We start from the raw sequence: 21004 nt of genomic DNA, 5'->3' as shown, positions 1-21004 counted from the left end.
CTGGTTGGCCGGGCCCATATGTCACTCAAATAGAGAACGCGTGCTCTGCCAGCAGCCCGACAGGCAGTGGGCCATGCCCGCTAGATGTGAAAATTATAAAAACACTGTTTCTGCTCATCGGACCGTTCACATGACACGCACGGCGACCTGCACAATCAGAGTAAACACACCGGCCCAGCCACGCCTTGGTGGTGCCTTATGGCTGCCGAACGTGACGGAGCTTTTCTGTGGCTTATGTAGTAAAAGTGGGATCTTTGCTCGTGCTGTGCTCACCGGCAGGGGCGACTTGCTCACTGTGTTCACCTGGAGTGCTTGTCGCTGTCGTCCACTGTCCTGTGCTTTGTGGACGGGTTTTGGTTCGAAATGTTCCCATCATCTACTTGTCTATTTTTGTGCGGTGTACAGGAAGTGCACCTAGATAGTGAAGTGAGATTCCATTTGGATTTGATACACCTAGAGGGGGTCGAGCAATCCAACTGTCGAGTTACGAGTACTGGCACTGGGATGACACAGTACTGGCACTGGGATGACATATTACTGGAGTACTGGTATTGGGATGACACAGTACTGGAGTACTGGTATTGGGATGACACAGTACTGGAGTACTGGCACTGGGATGACAGTACTGGAGTACTGGTATTGGGATGACACAGTACTGGAGTACTGGTATTGGGTTGACCTAGTAGTGGAGTACTGGTATTGGGTTGACATAGTACTGAAGTACTGCTATTGGGATGACACAGTACTGGAGTGCTGGTATTGGGTTGACATAGTACTGGAGTACTGGTATTGGGATGACACAGTACTGGAGTACTGGTATTGAGATGGACACAGTTACTGGAGTTACTGGTATTGGGTTGACATAGTACTGGAGTACTGGTATTGGGTTGACATAGTACTGCAGTACTGGTATTGGGTTGACAGTACTGGAATACTGGTATTGGGTTGACACAGTACTGGAGTACTGGTATTGGGATGACACAGTACAGGAGTACTGGTATTGGGTTGACATAGTACTGGAGTACTGGTATTGGGATGACACAGTACTGGAGTACTGGTATTGGGTTGACATAGTACTGGAGTACTGGTATTGGGATGACACAGTACTGGAGTACTGGTATTGGGTTGACATAGTACTGGCACCACACTATGCGTATGCAGTCCTTTGTCTTCAAAAGGCATTGCTCCATGCTAATGCAACATGACAAGGAGTACTGTGAAATCTGAAAGTTGTTATTTTTGTGAAGATTAATTACATCTGTTTTTAGCATTTATCACGTAACTCTTAACATGCGTCTAAAACTCCATATTTTTTATATTTTTATTAAAATGTTGATTTTTGTTTTTGAACTTCTTTTTTCCCCTTTTCTTTATTATTATTTTTTTTTTTACCAGCCTTGGCAGTTTCTCTTGCAGTTTCTCCCAGCTTTCCCTCTGCTTCGTCCTGTGTGTGTTTGTGCTGCGAGTCAGTGCTGCAGTTGAAAGCAAGCAGACCAACAAGTGTCTCATTAGGCTGAGGAGATGCTGTGGAATCTGATGACTTGGCAGTGGGGTTAATAGCCTAACCCGGCTCATGCCAGCAGGACCGCTCCATTCATTACACCGCTGCCCATCACTGCCTACAATAGCCCTCGTTCATTAAAGGAATCGGAAAATCATTATATTAAAGCACGTGCCATGATCGCACATCTGATATGTCGGTCTTTCACACTTTAGGCTCGGCCATACATTCGCCTGTGGCTTGCCTCGATTGCACCAGTTAAATTGGACTTCAGGGGAAAATAATAGCTGTCTTTAATCCCATCATTTCATCAGTCTCGTGCCGTTCTCTGTTTTAGATCAAAACATTATTGTTGGGCATATGCAGACGCATATGGAAGGATACAGGTCAGATAATTGACTGCCCAAGGTATGTGCACCCATGCACGAATATACTCGCAAATGCTTGGAAACAAATCTGACAGCGTGGTGGCTAACCTATCAGTGGTTTCTCAGTTATTTTATCCTTAAAATAATTCTCAGTGCTGTTGCGGCTTGGCCCACTCGTACGAGAAAGGAGTCGGCCTTAAATCAACTGTAACAGGCTTGGTTGTGCAACGCTTTGCACTCGGTCCAGCCGCGGTTCTCTGCCCTGTCTAATGAATTGCGCCGCGCGCTTTTGGCTGGCGCGGAGGAGCGCTAAACTGGGGTAAAGAAGAATTTAGGAAGAAGTTTCTCTCACATCCACCAGACCTGAGCTCATTTCCTCGCCCGGGTGAAGCGTGCGCTCGCCCCGCACAGAGCTGTGGGGGGCCGGACGGCAGCTGCTCATTAGGAGCTGGGTGGGGGTTATGGGAAGCACCGCGGTCCCAGCTGCAGACGAGGGCCGGCGGGCCAGGGGAACGTTCCCAAGACGGCGTTAGCTTTCTGGCTCCTCCCAAATGCTTCCCGCGCTCTGGGGCAGTTCTCTTTGGGTGGCTGCTCACTGCCGAGCCGGCACTGCAAACGGCTTGGAAGGGCTGTCAGCTGTTATTAATTGTTGTCGAGCTTTGTTGCATGTCGGCGTCTGATGTCGCTGGTGAAAATCACTTGCTAATTGAAGCACTACATGTCAGGATTATCTTCCTGGAAGACCCCCCTTCTCTTTTTGCATACTGTATTTCCTGAGTTGGCAGAACTGGATGGAATTCTTTAGTGAATTCTGTCCAACTCTTTAGTGAATTTAGTCTGTTACTAATAACTACAATAACACTATCAACAGAAACAAAAGCTTGCTTGTTAGTAAGAACGTGCAAATGATATTGACGGGTATTCACTGCCAAAACGTCAGGCAGCTAAAACCCCCATTAACATTACCCATTTTTGTCTCCATAATGATATCTAAAGTTTTCCTAAGCTATATTAGCACAATAGCCTTACTGTATCTTTTTGCTGTACGATAGGAACAAATTATCATGCGGCAGTTGTTTGATGTGCATTGCAGTTACACTGCACTGGTGAACCCTTGATGTGATGTGGTTAAAAACTGACCTACATTGTTTTGAAGCAAATTAATTATGTTTGCTGGATCACTTGAATGGTGTAATTTATCAGAACACCCACAGTCATCTGGAACAGCTCATTACTCATCTGGAATGGAAACATGGCCATTTTAAGACAATAATTCATTGATATCCATATAACGCTGATATACTCTTCATTTCTAATGGGTGTATTTGTTAAAACCCACTCATTTCTGACTCACGTTAGAAGACGATCTTCAGTGAATGAAAGAAAAGAGAGTAGCCACTGCCTAAGGATCATGTGATCACAGGAAGCGTGTGACGTCCCATCCCTGTCTCCCTGCGCAGGTGACCCCTCCCTTCGGCCAGCAGGGCTTGGGTGGATACTGTCCACAGGGCCAGCCTCCGTACTACAGCCAGGCCCAGCTGCACCAGCAGCCCCGGCCCGTGACCCCCGCCCAGGCCCCCTACGCACAGCCCCGCACAGCTCCGCAGCAGGTAAGGCCCCCCCCCCGTCTCGCCGCGGACCTGCAGACCCGGATGACCGCCCGTGGGCCTGTGGTTCTGATTAGCTGTCCGGGTTATTCATGAGTTCTATTCCTGGCGTTTCCTGCATGATGGCACCCGCTCACTGGTGCAGACCAGAGGAGGGATAACTCCTCACCAGGCCTGTCATCGGTGTGGCTAGAGGTCTGTTTTTTTTGGCATTCGCGAGTGTGGAAAACACGTTGCTTTTTAATGGTTGTTCGGTATTCGTTAGGGCTGGTGTTTGTACCCATTAGGATTACTGTGTTCATTTTGCTCTTTATTTGCATTTTAATTCAGTCCGTTTATGCAAATTGGACATACAAAAACATTTAGTTTGTTTTCCTTTAATCTCTTTTCTTACTGTTTTGTGTGTGTGTGTGTGTGTGTGTGTGTGTGTGTGTGAAAAAGAAAAGTAGTAAGTTCAGGGGAAAACAGGCTAAGCAATAAAAGGGGAGCGATTTGAGAAAGGCCAGCCTGCCCCAGCTGCTGGCCTGCGAGAAGGCCATGTGTTTCTCATCGTCCATGGCGCGAGAGGAATCTGCCTGTTGCAGCTGACCTCCAGTCGCAAACGGAGGGGAATTTGACCGATGCGGGGGGTGCGGGGGGGGGGGGGCGCCCCAGCGGCTTCCGAAGCCTCACAGGAAAAGTGAGCGGGAGGCGCGGCTGCTGCAATGCTCGCTAACGCGGAGGAAGGCCCCGGAGACATTTGCACAACACCTCTCAGTGCGTAGGACACAGTAGAAGTGGCTCTGGTGAAATTTGCGACGCCAACTCGTACCCCCCCCCCCCCCCCCCCCCCCCCACCTTTCTTTCTCATTTCTGTAAATTTGTCTCTCTTTATTCCACAACACTGCTGGCTCTTTCTCAATGCTGGACTCTGCGCTAAAACTCTCCTCTCCTTCCTCCTCAAAGGGCGACTGCATTAATCAAGGCTGCCTCTTTATCTCTCTGTTCTCGTTCTCACACTGCCTGCCCATACTCGGGGGCTGATGTAGGTCAGTTCGGCTCTGGGCTATTTGTATTCAGGAATAGTAAATTAACCACAGGGGTCCTGAGTGGGGAGACAAACTTGACCTTTGCATAACACCTTGGACTGATCCTCTTTATTCAAATTGAGTGCGAGGTGTCGTGAGTGTTAAAACAATTGTGTTTGTCCTTTTTCTAAGCTGAAAGAAGTGAATAATAGTGACTTCAGAAGCCTGATATTCTTTTCTTTTTTTGGAACAAAACAGTGCTATCTGCAGTGCCACTGTGTGTCAGATGCTTGGCGTGGTTTAAACTCTGCTTTTATTAAGCCGAGCCTTTTTTGAGTGAACTTTAAAAAGTCATCTCTTTATGATTTCGACAGTATGACTCCCAATTTACAGGCCCCCTCCATCTCCATTAACCCGGGATATGGTACATCGTTCACTTGATTGCTCAGTTCAGCAACTCCTCTGCTTTTGTATTTGCCAGCAAATTGAAGGCTCAATTGGACTGAGGACAGTTTTACTTCACAATCACATCAAGTTTAATGACGGAGGTGTTATATCTGACAGTCTTTCAGTTGCCCTTTTCTTCTCTCTCTCTCTCTCTCTCTCTCTCTCTCTTTTTGGTCACACACTGCAGGAGACGCCTAATTCTGAGATGTGGATATATTGACAAGCGCTGGAGGATTATGGATCTATATGAGTAGCTTTATGACAACCACCAAGGTCCTGCCATAAATCAGATCAGGTGGAATGTTCTCCCGTTTCACCCTCTAAAACTCTAGCACTTATTCTTGAGTACATCTGCAGGGCCTGAGCATGTTCTTGTAATCCTCTATAAGTAATGTGAGGCTACTTTATGTTAAATGAGTGTAGACAGCCGTCGTCAGCCGATGCAGATGGCAGAGCTTATGGCGGATCTCTTCTCAGTGTGTGCATTGTGTGTAATTTCCCAAAGTAACATGGAGATTTCAAAACAGCTGGTTGTCCCACCAATACGCGGGAACTAGTGCTGCTGAGAAGTAAGGAACTTCCTCGCGGATCTTCTCCCAGCAGTGGGCTTGCAGACGTGCTAACCTTTCCTCAACGGCTTTTCATCCAAAGACTGCCTCTTAGCAGACGCTGATATGGAATGGGGCCTCTTTCTTTTCTGTTCCGTTTGGCCAGATTAGACAGTAGGTTAGAACCTGCCTGGGCCGTGAGGAAGGAGCTTTTCTCCAAAGAGCTGCCGGGCTCTGCGAAGGCCCTCTACTTTTAGCCTGACCTTTCTTTATCTTCGTGCCAAGCTGCTTGTGCGAATTGAGAGCCGGGTACAGGTTTATTTCTGAGGCCACTCTTATCTCTGCTGTGAAGCTCCAAGCTCAGAGAAACTGTTCTAGTTTGAGGATTTGATTTCCTCTGTCTCCACATGGACTTTTTTTTTTTTCCAACCATGCACTTGTGGTCATGTTCCTGTCTAATTTCATTTTCATGAAAAAGGCAATTCATAATTCATAATTGGTTGTGCAATCCATTTAATTACATAAATACTTAATTAATAGTAAATATGCGCCAATTATTATTCTGTGATGCTTTTTTAACCATGCATTTTATTTACATTAAGTATCCATCTTCGTGTAGCTCCTTGTTTTAATGTTAGTGCTCAATTTAATTAGATGCTTTCTCTACCATCTGCTTTCTGAAGTCCCCAGGCTGTGGTGTCCATATGAGTTCCTATCTCTTTAATCTGCTCCAGTGTAAAGCCCTGAGACCCCGCCCCCCCCCGTGATTGACATGCCGATGGCCTCCCCAGCCCTTCCTGTGCTATTCTCACCCACAGCGGGCAGATGTGAAAGGGAAGTGGGCGATACCCGGCGGCGGGAAGAAGGCGAGGCGGCTTTGTTCCTCAGTTAAGGTGGCCGGAAGCATGCGGCGGGCGCGCGGGAATCACAGAGGGCCGTCCGAACCTGCCTCTCTCCCACGCTACGGCACGCGCCCGACTTCACAAAGTGACTTTGTGTCTGCGCTGGCTGCTATCTGAGCGGCGCGGCGTCCTATCACAGGCACGCTGTGACATCAGGCAGCCGACGGCGCTTTGAGAGTGTCCTTACTTTTTCCTTCACTCGCTGCTCAAGTTGTCGGCGCTCAGACAAACAAAGAGTCCTCGGGAATACGAAGTGTTGCATCAGCTCGACAATAATCAGTGGGCCTCAAAGAGATGTGACAGCCTTTTTGTTTTGTTTTTTTGTTTTTTGTTTTTTCTGTTTTTGTTTGTTATTTTCAAGCGTCAGGTAGGCTTCTCTGAGAAGCGTTCTTTTATTGTATTTGTGGCAGTCATGTTAACAGACCAGAGTTTGAGGAACTTTTCATTAAGATTGTTCTTGAGGCTCTCAAGGTTGGAACAGTGTTTCATTGCATGCTTGGCTTATGGTTCTATGTAAGTTGCCTCGCTCTGTGTCATATGTGGTGAAGCACGCAACCCCTGTTATATCACCTCACGTGAATTATTGTTTTAAAGCATTTAGACTCGAGTCTTTGATGTGATTTCCATAAGTGCTACTCTTGGAGGGGAGAGGTTATTCAGGGAATTCTGGCGAAATAAGTGTTCGAACACAAGTCAAAATGAAAGAAGATACAACATGGTCCATCATTATCCTCAATCCAGCCTAAATACCCTGGTCAGGATAATATCTGGAGAGTAACTATGTCCAATTTGATCTAAAGAGAGGTGGAGACGTAATTTGATGTGACACGTCATCATCAGTAAAGAGGGGTGTCTAATTAATTTGATGCAGTCACAACACACCTTAAACAAATCAAACTGATCTTTTACACAAAACCGTACATGCGTTTCCTTGATTTATGCCATGCAGACAATAACCAAGCGACAGAAGTAGCCTGTTAGAAGAAATACTGCTGTATCTCCTGTGAACTGAATTAATGGTCAGTTTTCAGTGCTCAGTTTAACACAACCGCTTTGCTTTGTGAAATATTAGGTTTATTGGCTCCCTTGGTAATAATGCGCAAAAAAGAAAAGACTTCATAACTTCCAACAATTGCTATAAAAATTAGCTTCAAACCAGAAGGCCTGTCTGTGGTCTAGTCATGCCGGTAGCATTGACTGAAGCATTGACTGGAACAAGATTCTGTGGTCAGATGAGACAAAAAATTGCACTTTCTGGTATCATAAAGGGTTTAGCAGTAAAAAAATGATGCAGAAAAGTACCCAATGCCCACACCGGAGTGTGATGGTAGATCTGTACCATGGCGAGGCTACTTTTATTCCAATAAAGTGCATGGAATCATGGAGAATAAAATGCTTGGCATCATAGACTCCATCAAACGATGGGAGATTTTGCATCGAAATCTGGCTGCCTCTGCCAGAAGACTAAGATTGGGCTGTGGACGGATCTGTTAGCAGGAAAATGATCCAAAGCACACCCTCAAATCCCCACAAAAATGCTTGACTGACCACAGAGTCACGCTCTCGCACGGGCTGGCACAGACCTCTGAACTAATCCCCCGCTGAAGGCCAGCGGTGAGCCGAAGGGGAGAGTGCACCAGCGAGGACCAAAGGATGCTGAAGGATCTGAAGAGATTTTGCGCAAAAAGCTTTGGTCTTAGATCGCTGTAAATGTGCGGCCTCGCCTCATCTAGCATCATAAAAGAAGCCTCGGTGCTCTTCTCAGTGTAAAACAAAGGTGTGCGAGCTTTGAAATGCTGGGGTGCCAGTAAATGTGACACATGCTTTTTAGAATGTTCATTTTTTATTAGGACTTGTTTATTAAATAATTTTATCTGAAAAGTTTGATTTCTCGCATATGTGAAGGGTAAGCTGTTAATAGAAGCCCCGTTTCATAGCTTCTGCCCATCTTCATTACTTCTTCAAGGGTTCCGGTGATTTTGAAGGCCAGCCATAGCTGGGCTGTCTGTCTTGAATGAGTTGGTTTTGCTGGTAGTAACTGCCGCACACAAGATGGGCTTTACGTTTATATTCTACAGACACCCTTATCCAGGGCAACTTACAAATTTAAGTTATCAGAGTACACGTGGTCACTCCAAATCAACCCACAAGGCTGTACCTGCTCTACCACGCAAGCTACAGGAGCGCTGGGGGCAGTGCATCAGTAAAGCAGGAAGCCATCTTGTGTAGTAGCTGAAAGCAGGAATCCCCATGGCGGTCATCAGCAGAATCGCAGTATGTAGCGAAGTCGCACTCCTTGGGTAAGATGCAGCGCCGTGCTGTAGGTTTGGGGAGCCCGGCCACTCGGTTCCACTCTGAGGCCTCGTGCCGTGGCGTGCAGGGCTCTGTGACCCCTTCCCTCTGTATTCAAATTGCAGGAGGTTAATTAAACCGCCGTCACAGTGACTGGTCTGCCCGGCTGCCCCGGCCTTCTCTGCACCAGCGTTTTTAATCGCGGCCCCGTGGCAGCGTGGAGGAGCACGCCCACTCCCACTGCACGGAGGCAGGGCCATTCGAAGTTCAGTGTCATTAATTGGTCAGCATTTGAATATTAGCTAAGGACTCGCTTAATTAACGGGATAATAAAAGCATCCCCAGCTCGGGGGGGGGGGGGGGGGGGGGGAGGGAGGGGGGTTGAGGGGGGGGGCATCTGCAGCAGGAAATAGAGGGCACGGCGTGCTGTGGGCGTGGCTCTGGGTGATAAGAGGGATCCGTCCGTGTGGAAGGTCTGAGCACTGTAATTTGCGTGAGCTGCTTTTAATTGTCATAACCTTTTAAATGGCATAGTTTATCAGAGTCCTCTAAATGTCCTGCCGGACTGCCGTGCGACATGGTCCCCGGTAACGAGTGCGCCGAACTGATTGGCTGGTTCAAATATTGCAGTGAGGTGATTGATGGAAAGGAAATATTTTGTGTTGTTTTTTTCCTTTTTCCCCCCCCTGCATTTTGTTCTGTTTTATCTCACCGCAGAACTGCCACCCGCTAATTGCTGTGTGAATTTCCGTGTGGATTTACTTCATGTATAGGGGCATGTTTATTTGTTTTGTGATGCATTTCAAATGCAAATTCAAATTGTGTGGCCAGTCTTAATCAAGCAGGGAGCTGAAAGGAGCCGTGTTCCATGCTGCTGTCCCCTGGGGCCTCATTTAGGAAATGTTAGCTGAATGAGGCCTAAATTTTCTTCTGTAAGCTAGCAGGGTGTTCAGGCGCGCCAGAATTAGGATTATCAAAGATTATTGTGTTCCCACTTCCTCGTCTTGTGTGAGGATGCTCCGCTGTAGAGAAAGCAGCTCCGGTGGGGAAAGTTGTGATGAATGTGTGCCTTTATGGGTAATTATTCATAATGTGTTCTCCTGCAGTGAATGTCATGACCACCGAACGAGGGACGGAAGAGTGAATTTCAGTGACCTGACTGGAAGGCAAGCACAGCCGCGCTGGAATTTCATGCACGGAGGGTGTTGAGAGCCTGTCTGTGGTTGCGTCTTTATCAGATGTGCTGGGGGGGGGGGTCGCCGATATGATGATGCGATTTTATTCCAATACGGCTCCGGCCACTAGTCAGGAGGTGTGTGTTATCTCCAGGGGAAACTGGCCGAGCATTGTACCTGCACTGTGTAAAAGGTCAGAGGGATTGTTCGACTAAGAATCCAATCTGGGAGACATTGTATTGGAACACGGGCAGTACAGATGTAGCCATTAAGGTGACCCCGTGGAGTGTAGACGTTCGCTTGTCAGGCACGGAATGAGAGGGAGACTGGCGAAAAGAGTCAGAGGTCACAGCACCCTGCCCTTAGTGCAGATATGCTCCTGTTAGCTGATCAACCGAGGTTTTTCTTCAGTAAAAAATGCACCTGTGTTTCGCTGTATATGTGTTGTCTTTATTTTCTTCAATAGCAGAGAGATTTTAACAGGTTGCCCTTGACGACTTTTCTTTGTTTATTAGTTTATGATGTATGTGTACGTTCATGTGCCAGTGGGATGACATTGGCTCAATAACGCACGTAGACGTCTGGCAGACTGGGGCGTTCCTTCAGTATACAATTTGCGTATAAAGACAGGAAACGTATGTTATTCGTGCTCTGTCCTCTTTTAAGCAGAAACAGGTTACGCTGAGGCTGATCAGACGTGTCACTTCATATTCTGAAGTGTTCGATTCCAAGCCCCACCGACATAATAAGTCACGCCAATTTTTCTCCTGGCGTATCCTCTCGACGGCCCCTAATATTGTGCAACTCTCTGATTGCTTTAATTATAAAAGCCCAGTTTGAAGTGCCATTGTTGTCTGGGCTAATGACACCCAGGGAGCTTGAATATGAATGGGCCACGTCTCCCTCTGCTGTCCTGCTTATCTACCATCTCACTCCCACTCTAATGCTGAGGCTTTAGTCTACTCAGACGTGTGTTTGTATTTTTAAACACAACTGCCCCCCCCCCAATCCCCTACCCCCCCGCGGTCGCACCCGCTCTGTTCTTAAATGAAAAAGGCTCTAAAAATACGGCGTTTGATAGGGGCGTGGGCGCTCTGAATGCCAGATGAGAGGGAGCGTCGGCCGCGTCGTCGTTCCCAGCATGCCAGCTCTGGCGCTACCGCCTGCCGCACGCCGCGGCGCTCCCCGAGCTTCTCCACCTTTCATGTGTGAAATGCCGCGTTTGTCTCTCGTCGCTCTCTCTGCGACCTCTGTGCATGCACGTGCATGTGGGCAGAGGCCCCCTTAAAAAAAACAAAAAAACAATACCGCCAAAAAGGAGAGAGAGAGAGAGAGAGAGAGAGAGAGAGAGAGAGAGGCTGGCATACCAAACCCGTGCCCAGCTGGCAAGCATAGGGCGCTGCCCGCTGCAAATCAGAAATGACTGTCCTGCAGGGCCCTCGTGGAAGCATGGGGCATGAGGCTTTTTAAAGACATGCAATTAAGCTTAATTTTTAATGAATATTAATGGAATTAGTGGCAGATTTGGCTGAGATCTGCATTCGTAGGTGTGGGAATGACTAATTCATTTGGTAGTCATGAGGAGACTGCCATGGGGGCATGAGAGAGAGAGAGAGAGAGAGATGGAAAAAATACAGGGAATAAGGGCCCTTGTGAATGATCCATGAACTATATCCTCACAGCCAAGTGAAAATGATCAAGAGGAATCACTTTTCCCCCATCTCACCCTTAATACCTTTATTAAAGTTTCTTCCACCTGTGACTGCTGGAAAATCACCCAGTGATAGAAACCTTACATAAGCTAATATTCCACCGCCGCTCCTCTATAGGGTTAATGTTGTATAATTCTCCGTAGCTTTCACATTCTTTTTAACCAGCTCTTTATAAGAGCTGTTTCTCTCTGAACCCCTTTGTGATTGTTCTACATTTATACGTGAGCATGGATTACATGTGTTTCAGACACATTTATATAGCTCGTGTTTTATTTCAGAACTTGTTGGCATAATGTAATTTAATAAAAGATATTGATGAAAGTTAATGAAGACCCGTTATGGCACACGGTGCCAGACTCTTGAGGTGTACATCTTATTTCTTATAAAGAAGATGAAAGTAACCTTTAGAAACATTTCCTGCTATGAATTCTTTATTTGGATATTTACATTCGGTCGGTTTAGAACATTCTGCGTTAGACGGGGCTCCATCCAGGCAAGAACAAGTAGTGAGGATTCCGCTCTAGGTTTTAAGTTTTTATAACATAGCTGAGGGACATATGCTGTTTCAACCATGACATTGTATAAAAAAAAAAAAAAGAAAAAAACCCTCCCACATTAATTTCAGCTGCGGAATTGATTTGGGCTTTCAGCACGGCCAGCTGAGTGTGGTGCATGGATCAGTTGTGTTGGGCTGCGCTTCTCTGCCCATCCAGTGGGCTGGAAAAAGGAAACACAGCCTGTGCTGTAGGTAATTGAGAAATTACAGCCTGTGACTGCTGGAAATAAATGCATATACTGGTTGAACTGAAAGTGAAACTAGATGATTATGTCATCACCTCCCATTGTAAACAAGAGACAGGAGGCTGACCTGGATCTGACCTACTTCTTTTGCCATTTATACACACACACACACACACACACACACACAGCACAGATGTTCACATTTACACGCACACCACACAAACACCACACACACACACACACACACACGCACCCACACACATGGTGGTGTTAATAAATATTTCATTAGAGCAGGCACAGACCAGTGTTTTCAATATAGAATATTGTGTGTGCGTGCATGCATGTGTGTGTGTGTGTGTGTGTGTGTGTGTGTGTGTGTGTGTGTGTGTGTGTGTATGTGTGTTTGAAAGAGAGCACCCCCCCACCATCCAGCAGTTTATGACCTTACCTGTATTTCATTTTCACAGATTGTTTACTTTAGGAAGTGCTGTGTATTTTTAAGGAGTCTTGTATAAATGAATGACTTCCTAATAGGTAATAGAATACTTGCTGGGCACATTGCCAGTGGGCGGCTCTCATGTGTAATGTGTAAAAAGTACTGCTCCTCATTCTCTAATTCCAAAATTCAATCATTCAGTTTTAAGGCTGTGAATGTGACGTTTTTGTACACAAGACATTTCCCTTCTGTATAATTTTAGGAGAAATGTTACCTCTGAATCTGCATTGTGCAGCAGCAATGCTAAATAATGTCAACATTTATTTAATGTCTGGTGTAGCGCATTTTAGTTAGAGAACAGAAGTTTATTTGTTGAAACTTAAGAGTTGCTAGTCTGATGCAAAATTTGATTTTCTCCTGAGTATTTCAGCAGTGCTTGCATTTCTTTTGCTGAGGGGGATCTTTAATGTTTATATACAGTTGTAATGAATGTCACACTCAGTTGAATTGCTAAGCATCCTTTGGAACAGGGGTGTGACTTTGGCTTAGGTATAGAGAGAATAATATAATTCTCCAAAAATCTTATTTTATTTGTTTATTTTTTTACCTTTTACAAATTTATTCAACCTGAACCATCCAAAATGCCTGATGGTGAGAATCAGGCAGCATGTTACTCAAGACTCGGTTTCCGTCTTAAATGTTTTGTTTGTTTTGCACTTAGGAATTATGTAAACTTGTAGAATTAACTCCTTCTTCCTGTCACTCTCAGGAGGCCCCGGACAACTATGGAAACAGAAACCAATCTGTTGGGAATTCTGGGAAACCCAATCATGATGAAATGGGCTTGATCCAGCAAGACCGCCCTTCCAGCCTCCCGGTGAGTGACAAGTCTACAGATCAACAGGAATATAGAAAACCACATTGTGTCACCAGTTTTTTTTATATTTGGGGTGCATACTCACTTTGAAAAAAAAAGGTTTCATGCTGTTTGAAAACCCTGCATTCCATCCATAAGAAATTGGGAAATTTAACAGTAATAAGTAAGAGTTTCACATGATTGGCTAAAAAAATAAATAAAATTGAATGCTAGTTCCCTTAGACTTAGTCAACGTATTTGATGTTGAGTCACTGCTCTGATGTGGATTTTCTTTTTGGCGGCTGACTAACCCACAGAGTGCATTGCCAAGAATTAACCACAAACTACAGTCAGGCCTAGAAGGTAAAACAGCGTGAGACCACTTATTTGTTTAGAATTGCACAGACAGTGCTTGCTGTCATTGTTAATTGAAAGCCTTCATTGTCAAGGTTGGACTTAATAGTGTAATTTAAATGCTACTCTGCTTACACGGAACCACAGAAAGTTGAGGAAATGTCAGTTCCTTGAAATGTCAGGCAATCTTAAAGAATTCATGACTGAAACCTGGGTCCGTGTTTTGTAAAATAAAATTACAATATCTGAAAAGTCTACTTAAAGAAGCCTTATTTTTTCTTGAGTCATACCAGTTAAATTGCAGTGAAATCTGTCAAAGCATGTATGACATTGTGGAATGGATATGTTGGTACAAAACCATAAGTAGTCATGCAAATTAAAATAATAATTATAAATAAATATTGTCAATAAATGGTTGCAAATAATCACTCAAAGTCTGATATCGCCACAAATTGGCTATTGTCCATAGTGTTGCTTTGCCGGTATTTTCCATTTCTGCTTGTTTTGTGGACCTTTCGTCTTCAGAGCAACTGCATGCTCTGTGGGGTTCCACCAGGTGACTGGCCCCACCCCTCATGCTCCTTTTTTTGGATGTAAGATACTCACTATTTGCTGGAGACATATGTTTCAGGTCATGTGAGGTAAAGGGTCATCCACTGAGACATTCGAGGCATTTGGCCAGAGCTGTGCATTTAACTGAAATCCTACGGTGATGCCTGATGGTACCAGACTTTCGGATATCAGCCCATGATTGTATTCATAATTGTTGTGCAGAAAGTCCCTTTTGCATTGGTCTATTTTTGTTGGGGCACTCATCCATCCTGAAGGACACAATTCCCTCTATCGGTACCGAATGGTTTCAGACTGCTATCATGTTAGGTAGGAGACTGCTCGTCCAGCAATGGAAATCAGTTCATGCACCATCAATCACAGACTGACTTATTCTGCTTGCTAGGGTGGCGTCATATGAAGGGGTGTCCTTCTGTGCGCTGGGTAGGATAGAAGGCTATTTCTGGAAATGGGCAATATTTCTTCGTCTACGTTAGCCTCTTTTTATTCTCAGCTGCATTATACATTTTTCATTCATTTATTTCTTAGTCCTCTGTTTTAAAGTTGGGTATATTTACTTGGTCGCAGTTTCCCTGTATTATGTTTGTTTACATTCTTATGCTCTAAAATACAAGAAAATATCAATCACAAAAAAGATACTTCTCTACACCTTCGAATGAATCCTGCTTCTACTGTCAGCCCCCACCTGCCCAGTGAAGGTACACGTGCCCAGGACTTCATGCTTCGTGGATGTTTTGGGTCACTTCTCTCAATTCCCTCCGCTTTGGTATAAACCCAGTGTGGTCGGTCCATAAAGCTTTTCTCCCACAACTTTACAGGCTTTGTGATGCACATTTTAAGCTCTCTGCAACCTGCCCCTCTTGGCCGTGATGCTTGCCAGTGTTTTGCATCTGGTGGTAAAACCTCCCGAGGTCACGCAGGCGTGTTTTTCTATTTATGGTAGTCTTTGAGACATCTGTGCCTGGATTCTGAAGTGTTCTTGAGCCGCCGAGCGTGTTTTCTTCAGCCTTCCGCCGCCATTCATGTGGTCTTTTATGGGCAATGTACCAGGCGCTTGATTCTGACACAGCTAATGTTTTAAGTCTGTTTCAGCCATGTTGTGCCCTCCTTTACTTATACTAACAAAACAAAGAAGAAAAAGAAAACACTCAAGAAAAAAGCAAAACATTCCTGCCTTTAACTTTTTGGTACATTACGTAATGGTGCTGGTGGTATAGTTTTAAAAAAGAGCTGCGATTCCTGTATCCTACGCCCAATTTAGGTGTAAGTGAAGTCAAATTAATGCTGACATTTAGCACTTTAAACTCAGTTCTTGTTTCATTTCAGCTCCAATGGGCTGGAGTACAGGCCCCAAACAACAAAATCTGTGTCACTGTGCAATTACTTACAGACTTCACTGCATATGCAGTCACCCAACTCTCCTCAGGGAACTTCTCAGTTATCATAGTGTATTACCAGCTCTTCATACGTTTCAGCCCTGAAACAAGTGCACACTTGCAGGCTTAACAGTTGGAAGTGAACACGAAGCATAGCGTGCACTGCCAGCAGATTGCCGCGCTGGTCTGGACTGTGATCATGCGCAGCGTCACGTGTAACGTCTTCTGTGAGCTTTACCGCTGGAACTGAAGTAGGAGGCTTGCTGGCCGCTTCCACTCAGTGTGAAAGCTACAAGTGCGCCTAGTTCAGCAAATGGTGTCAACACTGAGGTTAGACACCCATAAAGTTTATAGACCATAGTCTACAGTCAGGCTTGTGCACTGCTTTTATGGGAATGTTTGAGACGCCGGTTTATGTGCTGTCCAGACAGCAAAGCTAAGAAGTTTAACTCTTGAGGTGTCCAGTCATATTAGGTGTGTTATCATGAGACACTGAGGAAATTTTCGCTAGAAAACTAGAAGTGAGATAGACATATATAGCGTATAGATAGAATATCATGTCCTGTACTTCTGGATTCTTACTGGTCGCTGGTGCTGTCAGTCAGGGCGGGACTAGGGCTCCTGCAGGTGATCAGCTGACCCGATTTGTTTGCGCCAGTTCTCTTTTGTCTCCATTTCACAGGGCAGACCTAGATTTCACTGGCCATTTCATACTAATGCCCACATTAAATGCGTCCAGATTTGTTTTGACTGTGCTGCCTACACAAGTAGAAAAAGGCACATTAAATTAGGTTTTGCTACACTAAGCATCATTGTACACTAAGCACCAAGCTCTCCCCCAACACACACCCTCTGCCCCCCTCTCCTCTCACTCGCTAAGAGAAAAATCATTAAGGAGGTTGACTGGAGGAGTAATTGAGGATATTTTGTGAGGCCAGGCAGAACAGGGAAAGGTGTACATAGGGGAATATGTGGAGCTGGATTCATCCTTGCAGTGTAATTTGGTTTAATTAGGCTGAGCCTTCATGGCCGGCTCTGTAGATGAAAGGAGACAGGCTGGGCTACTGCTGCTCCCAGACTCCTCTCCTTTTTTACTTTGCTATCTTGCTGTGAACTGACATTCTCACCAAATCTGTCCTTTTTTCATACAGTCTATACTTTTTCATTTGTTCTTTGACCTCTCTTCCTCTCTCTCTCTATATCTCTCTCTCTCTCTCTCTCCCACATTCTTTCTTTCTCTGTTTCTGTCTTTTTTTTTCTCTTACTCCCTGAACCCCATTCATGAAAGGGATTTTTCTTTGGTAAATGAGGGGTTGCATTGATGTGTCTGTCCTTTTCCAAAGTAAGAAAGCCCCGAGTACTTTGGAGATTTATTTGAATTCAGCTGCTTAAATCCCACAACTGCCCCAGGGCCCTTTGCTTTTGGGATTATTTCCAGCCCTGCAAGCACATGTGCTAGATTCTAATCTGCAGAGATTTCTCGCTGGGTTTTCCCCTGCCCTTTGGCAGCTAAAACCTTTAGGAGACAGTTGAAGCCAGTTTTAGGACGCTATCTGAGAAACATCCCAAGGACAATCTTTATTCAGGCGCATTAATAAACGCCTGTGGTGTGCGGTGTGAGGTGGTGAGAGGTTTGCACAACATTAGGGTATGCAGCTTCCATCTGGGTCAAGGCATCGGATCACTGTGGGATACAAAGAGAAATTTGTTTTTCCAAATCTGCATTAACACCAATTTAATCCATCTGACAGCTCCCCTCCCTTAAGAGCCGAGGCTGCGGAGCAGGTGATGTGTCCTGGAAAGCGTTGGGACAAGCCTAAGGCAGTGCTGTGCAGACGCATGCTCTTTATTTCCTTAGAACAGCAGTATTTCTCTTTCACTCTCTCATTCTCTTTGGCTCTTTCTCTCTCACTGTGCCTCGCTCTTTATGCCCTTTACTTCTCCACCTTCACCCCCAGTCTCAGGCTATAAGAGAGGCTGGCCTTGCGTCTCTGTCCTGAGGCACCTTTCCTCGTCTTTGGGCTGGGTGTGTTCCGCAGGGCAGCTTGACTCCCTGCCCCTGAGAGGCTCGGTTACATAATGTAATGTGATGAGGCTGTAGGTTTGTTTTCATGGTGTTGGGAGAACATGGGTAGGCTGTTAGGGGGAATGTCGGGGAGCGTGGGTATGGTGTTGGGGGAGTGTGGGTATGGTGTTGGGGAGCGTGGGTACAGTGTTCTGGCCTCATTGCCCTTCTCCGAGGCATTACCTGACTCCTTGATTACTTGACTTAATGAACATTTACTGTTATTGCCATACTCAAACACTTCTACAGTCTGGATAAATTGCTCGTGTGAAAAGAAGCAGGTGCCCTTATGCTCCAGAGAATGGCTCTATACCCAGTAAGGTCATCTGAATCTACTTATAGCTTGTGATATCTATTAATGAAAAAGATTTGATGTAATAACCACATAACTGTATGTGTTCTTACTCAGATATCAAAACAAGCTTTTTCTTGTATTCTTGTATTAAGCTCACTGTTCCACATCTTACGTCCTATAGAGCAAAAGGAAGTTGCTCTTTTTATCTCTGCTGTGCCGTGAACTGAGACTGACGGCGCTCAAATGAGCAGAGTATCTTCCCTCTCTGTGTCCTTGTACTTGTACACACACACACACACACACACACACACACACACACACACTCTCACTCACTCTCTGGGGCATGACGCGTGTGCTCCTCACAGAGACAGCAGCGTGTCCCTCGTGACCCTAACCTCTGACCCCTGGGCAGGCTTCCACCTGCCTGCTCTGTCTTGCAGTTCCTTACTGTCAAAGCATGACTGCAGGGCAAATGCCCTGCAGACTGGTTGTGGGCTTAGGCCGAATAAATAAACACAGTCATTGGTTTTTTTGACAACTTCAACAATCTCTGATATCACATTTCAAATATTCTTCCTTTCCTATTCATTATTTTTAGATCTATTAATTGTTTTATATATCTTTTAATATTTACAAATAAAAGTCCTGTGAGCAAAAATCTGCCTGGCTGAATGTACAGCAGTAGCTTGCAGAGATGGTAGGGGTAGTGTGTGTGTGTGTGTGTGTGTGTGTGTGTGTGTGTGTGTGTGTGTGTGTGTGTGTGTGTGTGTGTGTGTGTGTGTGTGTGTGTGTGTGTGTGTGTGTGTGTGTGTGTGTGTGTGTGTGTGGAATGGGCAGTGTGTGAAGCTGTAGTTCATGCACCTCATCTTTACACGATACGCACACACACACACACACACACACACACACACACATACACACACTTTTTACATCACCATTAAAGTGTCTCACCAGGGTCTTATTCTCCTCTTCTTCATAGTCTCTCCATGATGCTCTTTCTTTTCTCCATCCACAAACGCAGGGAGTGCATGTGCACACACACACATGCACAGGTGGAAAGCATGTGCCACAGTCGTTTACTGTGGAACTGGCCATTGTATGAAACCAGTGCTGCACAAACTGGAAGTCTCACAAAGAGGGAGAGGTGGGGCACCAGCATGAGAGTGGAACTCATGTTCATCTGTCTGAGCCAAAACACCTCCTCAGAATCCGGCCCTGCAGTTACCAGTGCCTGTGTGTGTGGGTGTGTAGGTGTGTGGCTGGGTGTGCATGCGTGTGTGGGTGTGTGTGTATGTGTGTGAATGTGTGTGTGGGCATGGGTGTGTCTGTGTGCGCATGTGGATTATGGGTGGGTGGGTGTGTGCGTTTGTGTGTGGGAGTGTGTGTGTGTGAGTGGGTTTGCATATGTGTGTGAGTGGGTGTGTATGTGTGTGAGTGTGTGCTGCCCTGTTTGAATTTTTTTTTATATATGCTGACATCTTTATGAGGTTGTATTATAAAGTGTGGAAAGTTTGGGGGATGTGTGAGGCCGTTTTAGTGGCGTGTTTAGTGGAGTGTTGGCAGCAGTTCAGACTGTCTGTGCTTCCTGGGGTTTAGGTGTTGAGTGTGTGAGTGTTAGCAGCAGTTCAGATTGCCTGTGCTTCCTGGGGTTTAGGTTTAGGTGTTGAGTGGCAGCACTGGAATCTGGTTCATTTGTTGGCCGTTGAAGTGTTGGTGAAGCCTTGTGTTCAGCATGTTGGTCAGCTCTGTGGGTGTACCACTATGTGTGTGCATGCATGCATGTACTGTTTCTTTGTATGTGTCAGTCACTGAATCATCCAAAGAGTAAGAAAGAAAGAGAAAGAGGGAAAATAGAGTTATACAGAGGCGGAATTGTGTATAGAGTTATACAGAGGCGGAATTGTGTATAGAGTTATACAGAGGGGGAAGTGTGTATAGAGTTATATAGAGGGGGAAGTGTGTATAGAGTTATATAGAGGGGGAAGTGTGTATAATAGATGTATATAGAGGGGGAAGTGTGTGTAGAGTTATATAGAGGGGGAAGTGTGTATAGAGTTATATAGAGGGGGAAGTGTGTATAATAGATGTATATAGAGGGGGAAGTGTGTGTAGAGTTATATAGAGGGGGAAGTGTGTATAGAGTTATATAGAGGGGGAAGTGTGTATAATAGATGTATATAGAGGGGGAAGTGTGTGTAGAGTTATATAGAGGGGGAAGTGTGTATAGAGTTATAGTGGGGGAAGTGTGTGTAGAGTTATATAGAGGGGGAAGTGTGTGTAGAGTTATATAGAGGGGGAAGTGTGTGTAGAGTTATATAGAGGGGGAAGTGTGTATAATAGATGTATATAGAGGGGGAAGTGTGTGTAGAGTTATATAGAGGGGGAAGTGTGTATAGAGTTATATAGAGGGGGAAGTGTGTATAATAGATGTATATAGAGGGGGAAGTGTGTATAATAGATGTATATAGAGGGGGAAGTGTGTATAATAGATGTATATAGAGGGGGAAGTGTGTGTAGAGTTATATAGAGGGGGAAGTGTGTATAGAGTTATAGTGGGGGAAGTGTGTGTAGAGTTATATAGAGGGGGAAGTGTGTGTAGAGTTATATAGAGAGGGAAGTGTGTGTAGAGTTATATAGAGGGGGAAGTGTGTATAATAGATGTATATAGAGGGGGAAGTGTGTATAAATGCAGACTCCAACCAATCAGCCATCTTAATTAACTAATACATTAGGGGAAAGCAGGAGAAGGTGT

The 21004-nt window shown here is 45.3% G+C and overlaps 1 protein-coding gene across 3 annotated transcripts in view; it reads left to right on the top strand.

Moving 5' to 3' along the window:
• Window positions 1–21004, top strand: part of LOC113572154 (AT-rich interactive domain-containing protein 1B) — a 177918-nt gene that overhangs the window by 66414 nt on the left and 90500 nt on the right. For 2 of the 3 annotated variants that reach the window (XM_027001482.2, XM_027001480.2), the window contains exons 3-4: window positions 3330–3479; window positions 13506–13613. In XM_027001482.2, the coding sequence (XP_026857283.2) occupies window positions 3330–3479; window positions 13506–13613 (258 nt within the window). The remainder of the gene's footprint in view (window positions 1–3329; window positions 3480–13505; window positions 13614–21004) is intronic. The other variant, XM_027001481.2, reaches the window with a different exon arrangement.

The sequence above is a fragment of the Electrophorus electricus genome, chromosome 13, assembly GCF_013358815.1.
Source record: "Electrophorus electricus isolate fEleEle1 chromosome 13, fEleEle1.pri, whole genome shotgun sequence".
NCBI lineage: Eukaryota > Metazoa > Chordata > Actinopteri > Gymnotiformes > Gymnotidae > Electrophorus > Electrophorus electricus.
The sequence above is the reverse complement of the archived record's forward strand: the minus strand, read 5'-3'. Positions and strand labels throughout refer to the sequence as shown.